General features: G+C 43.5%; 1 protein-coding gene across 2 annotated transcripts; it reads right to left on the bottom strand.

Annotated features, from left to right (window-relative positions):
- Positions 1-632: 632 nt before the first annotated feature.
- Positions 633-9,884, bottom strand: PPP4R2r (Protein phosphatase 4 regulatory subunit 2-related protein). 2 transcript variants are annotated; one of them, XM_037415536.2, is made up of 8 exons: positions 9,683-9,884; positions 9,391-9,472; positions 8,135-8,305; positions 6,897-7,031; positions 5,677-5,846; positions 4,621-5,028; positions 3,372-3,664; positions 633-1,954 (listed from the first exon to the last, which is right to left on the bottom strand). In XM_037415536.2, exons 1-8 carry the CDS (start codon positions 9,720-9,722, stop codon positions 1,808-1,810), a joined length of 1,446 nt encoding a protein of 481 aa, XP_037271433.2. In that variant the 5' UTR covers positions 9,723-9,884; the 3' UTR covers positions 633-1,807. The 2 variants fall into 2 exon arrangements, with proteins under 2 accessions (XP_037271433.2, XP_037271431.2); XM_037415534.2 differs by having other exon boundaries at positions 5,626-5,846; positions 9,683-9,883.
- Positions 9,885-11,125: the final 1,241 nt, after the last annotated feature.

The following is an 11,125-nucleotide window of genomic DNA, read 5'->3' as shown; positions in this document are numbered from 1 at the left end:
CGCCATGGCAATGCCCTGCGACGTCAGAGCGCCGCACGACGCTAGCCCGGCCTCCGAGATGGCGCACCGCAGGAAATTCGCGCTTTCAAGTTTGCTCGCGTCAGGGTCCTGCTCTGCTTACATGCACAGTCTGTGGCAGTAGTCTAGGAATGTAAATGTAGCTCGTTATAATTGCACGCCTGTCACGAATATATTACGCGGTATTTCCGTAGGTGGCCTTAAGTTCAAGCGTGGACGTCTTTCTAGGTGTGCGTTTCTTTTTTTCTTTGATGCTCGGATAATGCAGTAGACTTCTATTAAATGAAACTCTCTTAAGTGAAATTGCTGCTTAAATGGAACAACTGCCACCTAATATGTTTGGTTTCGTACTTGAACATTATACCCCTGTTTATCTCTCAGTAAACGAAACTCCTCTTAAAGGGAACATATTTTCCTGGTCCCTTCAGGTTTCGTTTAAAAGAAGTCTACTGTAGTTTTGTCCATACTGCAATTAAATAAGGGCTGTTTTATTCACCCTAATATCGTTCCAAGCCGTCCACTGCAGTGAATGAACCCAACAGTAAACTACATCACAAAAACCTTACCTTTTCGTCAACTAAAATGTTTTTGGAAATCGTGTAACGGACAAAACGAAGCATGAACAAAAACTTTATTTAAAATAAAAATGAAGATGAGCTGCTCATTGCATGCACTTGTGAGCAGATGCAGTCCCAACACATTGCTGCCTTGTGCTAATGAAACAAGTACTCTACACAGCGCCTGTTACAACATATATGCACAATTTTTTTTTAGTCCGCTAAATGTGGAAGTACAGGCGCTAACTTAAGCTGGACAGAATCGACAAAGTAGCAGCCATAGCAGCTAGGTGTGCTGCACAACAGAAGCGGACTTTCAGAACCGATGAATCTTGACATTAATCTACATACACCGGGCAATAGCAAAACGAGTAAGAGGCCACATCTAAGGCATACCTTCGGATATATGCGTTGCGACAACTTTCATAAACTCTTGGGGTCCGAAAAAAATTCCAAAACCTTAGGGAAGCATGGTTATACTGTGAACTGCCCCGTACATTGTGGCAATTGTCTGAAATGCATTTGAGGTTCACTGCCAGTCTTCAACTTACAGCAGCATTAAACCCATCAATGTGATTGATGCACACACCTGGGTGCAGCCACCAGATTTTTGCGCCACCTTAACTGGTGTGATTTGTTACACAGAGTACATTAATGCATGTTTACCTAATGCATAGTCATCAATATGCTTCATCATTGACATTCTGACGAAACCATGTATTGGTGTTGTATCTGCGCAAACCTTACCACACTACTGACACATTACCTCTGCGCTTTACGAGGCGATGAAGTTGTTTCACAGCACTGCTGCCGGACAGTTAAAACACAACTATGAAATCTTTGAGGGGGAGAAATACCACACAACAACACTGGCTCGAGACTACTGCCATTTGATGTGGTACGGTTTGCATGCAGGTCGTAAAGTACATTTTGCGCCAATGTTTGCTCGCAGTTAATGCCGTTTTAGTTTTTCATTACAAACTTAGCTGCTCAAGGCTTTGTTACTCGTTTATGGGAGAAAGAAGTGAGAAATCTTGCTGTGCAGCAGGACCAGAAAAAAAAAACAGAGAAAAAAGATCATGCGCAACATATATTTCCTTCGAAGTCCTATGAAAAATCGAGATCAATTCATATATTTGAATTGTTGGAAAGAAGGAGTGGAGCAATGGCTGAAGTACACAGTGATATAGGGGGCAGGGTAAACACAGTAGCCGGCACTGACAGCAGCACGTTCAGTCCTGATCCATAGCAGACTCGTCGGGACTTGTGGCTGGCTCCTCCTCGATTGGAGAGTCCTTCTGGGCAGAACTGTCTGCCGTCGTGTCCATGGCTTCTGCTTGACCGTCTTCTACAGGTGACGCATCGGCCTTCGAACTTTCCTGCGGAAACGCAGTAATATCATGGTTGAAACACCTACCCGTTTTTTTTTCTCTTTCTGCTTCATACAACCACAACGCGATGCCAAAGGAAAAGAGGGGGGGTATAAACGTTTCCGACTGAAATGTAGATCAAGTTGTGGGCTTAGTTTCGTCCATTAGCAAGCTGTTCTATTCATCCACAATTAGACTTCAATTATAGACTGCAGAGCCCAACTTGTAATGGGCTCTATCACAATCAAATGAAACAATATCAAAATTGTGATTTATTGGTGACTAGAGGCCCATTGCTTCCACAAGCAGAACACCTGGGGGACAAAGTATTCAACGACAACAATGTTTCATACTAACCACGAGAAGCACAACACACAGAGAACTTAGGGCTAAGTAGTGCTGATAACTTCGCTTTCACCATCTTTGATTCAGGTTGCATCAGCATAGACTCGAATGCGTAGTTCAGAGCTAACAATATCTTTTAAGAAACCAGATTCGTCTTGACGTGATGTGGTTATCTCGAGCGATAGCGCATACCATTAATTAGACTGAAGAACTTGGTGTCCCATTTGAATTCATGAGTACTGTACAATTGAGTGCAGTATAATAGAGAGGACGAGAGCGCAGGTCAAACTGCATTGCTGCACCTTCCAATGACTTCGTGGCTAAGTCGAGAGCTAGTAAAGCACATGAGCATCCTTTTTATACCTGCCAGTCTGACTGTTCGGTCTCTTCAACCATGTGCACGCCAGAACGTGGGAAGAGACATGTGTCACTTCTGCAGTCACCGTGGAAGCGGGCGAGTGATGATATTGTGACAAAAATACCTCGTTTATACAGCTCGAATAGTTCATTATATCATCGCTTGGCTCTTCCGCCAAGTGGAATCTTGAGATGTCTCTCGTGTTCTGATGCACATACATGTGTAGCCAGTGAATGAGCAGACTGGCAGCTATAGAAACACACGTGTGCCCAGTACACATTTTCGAGTTTAGCAGTAAACTTGTCGGAAGGCGCTGCGTTGCAGTTTAGCACTTCCTTCTGTGGTCGCTAGAATTTCGCAAACTGTACATCTGCTTTCTGAGGCCAATGTGTAGTCGTGGGCCATGTGGTGAACTTTCGACAAGTCCCGGATCACGGCAAACTTTTTTGCCAGTTGAGAACTTTATTTTTACACATTCGTATGGATTTTCTTTGTAGTTTCCTTGCAACAATTTGGTAGATGAAAATTTTTTCGTTTTAGCTATCTTAGAGGCTTCCGCAGAACAGACTTGACATATTTTTCCAACAAACCTTCAGTTTCAGCCGCGTAGCACCAACTCCACTTTTTTCCAGTGACTAAGTAATTGAAGGACAGTTTATTCGACGTACTATTTGGTCGTGTGAACATCACGTAATATTCCAAGTTACGAAGCCTCCTGCTTACCATAGCTTCCTCTTCAACGGTATCATCCATTGACACAGATGTTGAAGACGGCTGTTCCTGCTCTTCTATTTCCTGGTCTTCGGTGCACGCTTCGGGTTCAGGGTGAAACTTCTTCCGCGGGGGCTCCTTTAATTCTTCATTTTCTGGCACTTCTGAAATGCTAGAGTCGCAGCAGTCCGCTTCCACTGAGGCTTCCTCAACTTCAACATTTGGAGCTTCTGATGGTTTTGGCTCGGAAACGTGAATCGGCAAAGCGTCGGCTTCAGAGTGCTCCTCTGCTGGCACAGATGGCTCTGTAAATGAAAAAAAAAAAAAAAAGGAGGGGGGGTCACTCATTGAGTGGTACAGGGCAGTACACTAACTTAGAGGGCCAGCTGCAATTAAATTTTGGCAGTGTACAAAAATTGGCTTCAGGTATCATAGCTGGACGTGGCTCTACGAGAAATTCACTGTTCTAAGTATCAATAAACGTATAAAAAGTTTGGCAAAAAAATGTTTTTGAAGCCAAACTAGGTTGCTGCGATCGTCCCTCTAAAACGCCTCCTAATGAACATCACATTGCTCTTAACCGGAGATTATCAGAACTTCTCAAATATATTCCTAATTAAACGTCAAGCCAGCTTTGCACAGATGTGACATGGCGAAAAACTAATGTGCTGGCAGCATTTTTTTTTCCAAGCATTGTAGCACTATCTACTGAAAATAACAAAGCGCGCCAAAAAAGCTTAGCCGGTTTCCGAGTAGATGGCGCAATTATTCTGCGAACATTTGAAGGGACACTCAAGACAACGGTAACTTTATTGCAGTAGTTGTAAGTTAACCCTGCATGACAACTCCCGCCCTCTTCCCTCTCCTCCAATAAGAGGGCCACAAAAAGATGCTTGGTAAACTAGAAAATTTGCTAAAGAAAATGCACGTAATGATGCTGCGCTTGAGATATTTGGACTAACAAAACACAAAGCGTTCACTGCTCGCAATGAACAACATCAGCAGAAATTAATTGCACTGTTTTCTGTAGGGGTCGGTCTTAACATGCAATATTTCAGAAAGTTTTACTGAGCCAGCATGGCCGCGACATTGCACTGACAGCGGGGGCCTGGGGTTTTGCCGCTAAACTGAAATACGATGCTTTGGCCTTCATTTTCTGTCGTAGTAATTAACCATTATGATAAGATTAACAGTAATAGAACTGTCAAACAGCAATTCATCTGTTTGAAAGGAATCATTGTAACACTCAAAAGCTGCCCACCTTCAGCTGCAGGTTCAGAAGATGGTTCCTCCTGAGTGCCAGATATGTTTTCCGTACCACTTTCGCTTGGTGCTTCAGCAACCTCTTCGACCGCGTCTTTGTCAATGACGCTTTCTTCTGCCGGAGCTTCTCTCTCGGGTTCTTCGGACTGTGTGGCAGTCTCGTCATCATTTGAGGGCGGCACGCACTCGCTGCTTTCTGCCAGAGTCTCTACCGCAGCTTCCTCTGCAGCTTCTGGCTCCACTTCTTTATCGACTTCAACCTCCTGTTCTGCTACTGTCAAAGGTTCAGCTTCTTTTTCCTTTTCGCACTCTGACGACGATTCCATGTTGCTCTCCTCAGTCGCTGCCGGCGGCTCGAGTTCTTGCTCTTCGACGACTTCTTCTTTGACAGGCTGCGGCGCCTCACCTGGAGAAATAAAAATGAACTTAAAAAACTTCTTTCGAAACTGCACTCGGCACAGTTTTGCAAAACCTCTACTACATTTCCAAATTGTTATGGGTCAGTTAATGGGCACTGCTATATATTTCTAACACTAAAAGAAAGTGTTAGGCAGCTATAAATAATGTTGCCAAGAACTCTCAAAGAAAAGTGACATTCTGCTTGAAGCCTACAGTCTTGCGTATCAGATAGCTTCTGCTCCATTATGCGACTCATCCGTGAGCATGATTTAATTTTCTATGGAAAAAAAAAAGAAAAAAAGATGCATATAACAACAATCAAGTAATGCAAGCAAGGGACATTTCTATGGTTAAGCTATGAATACAACAAATCTTAAAGCCCTGTGAAAACTAAAAACATTAAGTTGAAGAGTGTTATGAAGGGGAGTAGTTATGCTTATGCACTGACACATAGCTGAAGAAACTGACCAGAAACACGTGCAGGTGCAAACCGTCAGTCCATACATGTTTGTCATCTGTTTTGTCAGTGCAATGCTGGCGCATGAACAAGCGCCAAGATGGTAAGAACAAAGTGCCAATGCAATGCGTGGCATTTCACACACACCCAAGCTTGTGTCATCAGCAGCAGCAGAAGAAGGGACCTCAACGTTGGTACCTGGGTCATCGGCACAGATTCCCTCGTCCTCACAATGACCATTTTCACCGTCGAGACGATTAAGCGAGTCCTCCGTGGTGTCGGCGAAATGTCCGTTGATTCCGCTGTCTTCCGCTCCGGGAATACCGTTGACCATGGGCATCGCGGCAGCGTTAGCTTGCTGTAGCGCACTGTGGTAATAGTAAGAAAAAACAAAGCTCTAGCCATGGTATTACAGCAACAACAACAACAAAAAAAAGCTTCTAGGGCAGCTTGAATGCTGATGAGGTTGAACAGAAATGCAAGTCAAAAGCCAACTTGTGAAAATACCTAAAAAAGTGTCAAACACTATTAAAGCTTGATGTTTCTAAATAGTTTGTAAAAAGCTTAAGAATGAAAAGCATCATACTACTATTACAGTTTACCGGGAATTCCAGCCAGTATCATTGAACAGTTAGTAGTTTGGCGCCTCACTTTCTCTCCCCCCCCCCCCCTTCATGAAATGTATTTTGTGCCACAGTCAAGTGTGCCTTGACAATGTCAGCACCAGCTTGCTCAAGAAGAGGTCTTTCAGGCACAGCTGCTGACTTACACAAACGATGCCACTGAGGTTGCGTTTACTTTCCACAGGACCCGCAAAAACTGCTTCTGAATCACCCCTTGACTTCTGAATCAGTCCGATTAAATGGACTCCAGCCTGTCACAAGAGGACTTCCATAGCAGGTCACACTCAGAATTTTTATGAGCCAGCGACATTTCAAAAACATGCGCGATGAGACGATGCCGTTTTGATCAAAGGTGATTTGTCTTCCTCCACGTTCCCACACAGCTTCATGCACTTACCTACTTTTATACGTTTGTGACCTACACAGGTGTTTATTGCGACGAATAATCACATAACCTTTTTTTTTTTAATAATTTATCTCGCTGCTACTCATGAATAACAGATGTGTATGTAACAATACGAACTATTGCTTTTTTTTTTGCTTAATGGTCACGCCCCAAAAATGATGACACACTATTTCTGAAATACATTTATCTGAAAAATTTAAATCAGCATTACGATTCACCATAACCGGTCACGCCTGGTGAAAAAAATTCGACCATCAGAGCGTTATTTTGGCAACAGAAACAAGTATGTACTGCAAATCTAGGCACTAATTTTGAGCAATCTGAGTTCAAGAAGAAGTTCATTGAAAATAGAAAGCTGGCAGCAAGCTTTTAGACATAAGTGAACTTACGCAATCGATTTTGGTTCAATGGTGCTCACAACCAAGACATTCTTCTCTACGCCTCGCATAAACTTGTCCGTACGCTTGTAGTGCTTCCTAGGGTCAACCACAAGCTCGCATAACCGCTGGATGGTGAACGGTGCACTGCAGCGACAAATGAAACAAACAGTGAATGAACACCATCTTCAGTAGAAGCATGAAAAGCAGTACTGTTCTAATTCCAAATGTTAATGAAAGGACCAAGTGCCGTCCACCAAGTACGAGGCATCAAGTCATTGGCATGGTTGAAATAAATACACTGAACGCAGACAAAAAAACAAAAGCTGGGCCAAAGTTTCGGCACACAATCCCTTCAGGCATATTGTGTACGAGGGCGGTAAAGTTTCACCATTACGACTGAGTGAATCTCCTGTTGTTTAGATAGTCAAGGATTCCAGATGTTGCCACTTCATCCAGTTCTTTTTTCCGGGCAACAATCGAGGCTTGGACTCGGGTGAAATCATGCTGCATTTTTAATTCATGATTAGCATCCATTACATCCCAACCAGACGAAATTTTGTCCTATTCTCAATTTCATAAAGTCATTAACCTGACTTTGACCTTTGAACTGATAGCTTTCTCATTAGCTCATACACTAGGGAAAAACCTTGGTCCATCCCCATCTGATGTGGCGGCTTAGATCTAGGGTACGGCATTGCGCTGCTAGAAAATAAGGTAATTTCCAACACACAAGCAACATTTCAGTCAAGGTGGGAAAAAAAAAAAAAGACCATGTGCTACTAGATTTAGATACATGTTAAGGCACCACAAGTGGTAAAAATCAATCTGGAACCCTCCACTACACGTGGCTTATGACCATTTCCTGGTTTTGACATAACACCCCAGAGTTAAATTTTTTTATTGTTAGGAGTTATTAACTTAGCCCCGCCCTTCAATGTGCTAGCCTCAACGGTAGAGTGATTACTTCAGAAGGACCTTAATGTTGATTCTGACACATGGGCAAAGCAATCGTCACGAAATGGAAGCTTTCAAGGAAAAGATAAAGTGCATTACTTTCGTAGCTTAGAGAGATAGTTGAGTGGCTTGATCGCAGCATTTTCTGTAATATCAAAAAAGAGCTTAAAGAATGGGAACAAAGAAAAGCGAGAAATATCCATTGGAGAACCCACCAAATGCAATGCAATGAAGAATGCTTAGGTAGCAGCCGACAAAAGTTTCACAAATGAGAGTGTCCCGCTTTTACCCACCTGTTAAAGCTGTTGACGGCCTCCAATACTTTTTCCTTCATTTCCTCGTACTTGAACACCTCCACGTTGGGTAAGGCTGGTAAGTCATCCGTCGGCGAAACCTTGTGGAATTCGTTCATGACAAGCTCTAGCTTTTGACATAGCAGCGGCTTCAGCTTGTGCCATGAGAACCTGAACCAGAATAATCACAGATCTGTTGCAGTTCCACTGCTTGCTGTACTGTGAATGTGTTGGAACAAACCACACCTCCACCAATGGTACTGTAAGGTTACAGTCATCATCATCATTCTCTGCAGACTTCTCCCAACGATCTCTAATGCACCCTATTCTGATCACACTTCAACCCTGAGACCTTCTTAATTTCACCGTTCCATCTAACTCTTGGCCATTCTCTACAGTGTTTTCTATCCCTTATTAACCACTTTGTAGTTCTTAATGTCGATCGGTTGTTTGCCCTACCCATTATGTGGCCAGCCCAGGTACAATTAGGTACTGGCCTATAAGCTGTTACTTCTTCATTTGATCAACTTGTAATAATGAGCCTTAGTGTGGTAATGTTACTCTGTTACAGTAACTATATGATTGTGTCTACAATAATCGCGGAGAAAAGGAAAAGAAAAAAAAAACGGTGGCTAACATGGATAAATATATTTATGAAAGGCAATATCTCCGATATCACATAAGTCTAAACAGAATGTATAATTTTTTTGTTCTCTGTGAAGTGGACAACACTCTTAGATTTATCCCACAAAGGTAATCACAGCTTTGCCAAGAATCGCTTGTGTTACGTGACTTTATAGCTACTGTTTCTAAAGAAACATGAAAATAATGACCTCGTCTGAGCGGCAGCAGAATGCAACAAGTTACATAGTTGCGACCCGTAACTGTGATAAAGTCACTTTTCTGCTCCAAGTGATTCCAACTGTAACAGATTTACTTTGCTGGCCAGTGACCTGTGACTGGCAGGTTGTTACAACAATTTGGAGCAGTACCAAAACACCCATGCAGCGCACCAGCTGATCTTGTGAAGTCATTTCAAAATCACACCAATAAAACACGAGGATGCGATTACATGACACAGGGGAATCGCTTCACGACAACGCCAAGTCAGTACGCTCAAACACGCTACTTGTGGCGATGCATTGATAGACGCTTGAACACCGAGCTGAAACGCAACGCCAACGAAAACAGCAAACAAACTTCCGCGGTGAATAGGTCGACGCCGTTGACAAAAACAGTGAATGGCCTGCACTTACAGAGTGTCGCCAGTCTTCGCGATGTGGCACAGGTATTCGTCGAGCACCGAGGGAATTTCGGCGGGCTTTTGGTTCGCGAAATCTGTCAAGCAAAAGGAAACAGGCGACAGGACCACGATTACAAGGAAAGTTGAATGACATCGGGCGCGGGCCAACGCAAGCGTGGCGTAGCCGATGAACTCGGCACGGTAACAACACAGTGGGTCATCGCCACCCCGATGCAAAGCCCATCAAACATGGAAATGACAGCCTCCGGTCACAAACGGGGGGAAGCCCTCTGCAACACACTCACCGGTGAGCTCGTCTAGCAGCGCCTCTTTGCTGCAGTTCATTTCGCAGCGGATCGGTCCGTGCTTCGCCTAACTGTGCAAGCTCCCAGGTTCACGGGGAAGCACATGCACGCACACACATACACACCGCCGGCAGCTGGATTCTTCCCGACGACAACAAAAAGTATGGCCGACGCACAACAGTCGTGACGTCACCTGGTGCCCCTGGTGCCGATAAAAGAAGTCGGAACAGCAGCGCGCCTTTTTGAGGCCAAAACTGGAGCGAGACATAGAAATGAAAGTAGGTAGTGGGCTGACAGCGTTGGCTAAGAGTGGTTCAAATTCACAAGCACTTCTTAGGAAGCTAGCGATTGCAGCTCCTCGTAGTGTCATACTTCTTTTTAGTTGTAACGGTTAAAATTGAAACTAGCTTGCCTGCAAATAAACTTTAAGTTAGTTTTTTTTTTCAAGATCCACTGCATGTTTTTGAAAATGCGAAATGACGTTCCCAGCACCTACATATTTTCTAAATATCGACATTTTTCTGAGCTTATTAGAAATGATCAATCTTCAACTTAATCAGCCACCTAACGCATCTGACCACTGACTCTTCTAGGTTTGTTTGTTTATATCAGCTTAATTGTAATAGCATAGCTGTGCCAGAGTAAACAAAACGATGTAGGGTAAATAACGTTTGCAGCGCCTCTAGCGCTTGTTAATAACGTTAGCGTTTAGTTTGTTCAGGTAGTTTGCCTGTGTATTACGATGCCACTTGAAGACCGCAGAATTAGTCGTCCTGACATAAAATAAAAAGTCCAGTAGACGCATCGTCTGATCCTTGATTATTGCTAAAGCACTGTCGTTATACTAAACAATCGCTCGTGTCTCGTTTTCCTTCAAAACATTCGTACGATGAGAACACGCGTACAGAAGTTTTCACTAACTAGGTCTTAATTTTAAAATAGTGCAGACACTCGTGCACGCAAAAAAATACACAAAAGTGGTGGAAACGCTTGCAGCGCCAATTCTGGCATTATCTGGAGCTGTGTTCGTTTAACTTCGTTATGTTGGGGAGGTACCAACGCAACCTAGTTCTAGAAACGTCGGGGGACACGGCCCGTTGCTCAGTTGGTGATATATTCATCCGACGGCTTGTTGTTTTTGGAGCAGCTCTCAAACCGAAAGCGAGGCTGGTAGGTAATGAGGCGCCTAAAGTAATTATCTGTCATGCGCAGCAGCAAATGATGTGCCGTGTGATGACTAACAGGCTTCTAGCAACACGTGTATGCTGCAAAAATAAAAACGCGAGGCTAAAACTTTCGTTTCAGTTCACCTTTTTAATAATAATAGAAAAGCTCCTGTTTGTGAGCTAACTAACGCATATAAACCAGGGACTTTTTTAGGTTTTTGAAACAGATCAGTTTCATTGTAAGTGTAAAGCTGCAATGGGGTTAGAATGACTTTGT

This window comes from Rhipicephalus microplus, chromosome 9, assembly GCF_043290135.1.
Source record: "Rhipicephalus microplus isolate Deutch F79 chromosome 9, USDA_Rmic, whole genome shotgun sequence".
Lineage (NCBI taxonomy): Eukaryota > Metazoa > Arthropoda > Arachnida > Ixodida > Ixodidae > Rhipicephalus > Rhipicephalus microplus.
This window is presented reverse-complemented; position numbering and strand designations above follow the sequence as displayed.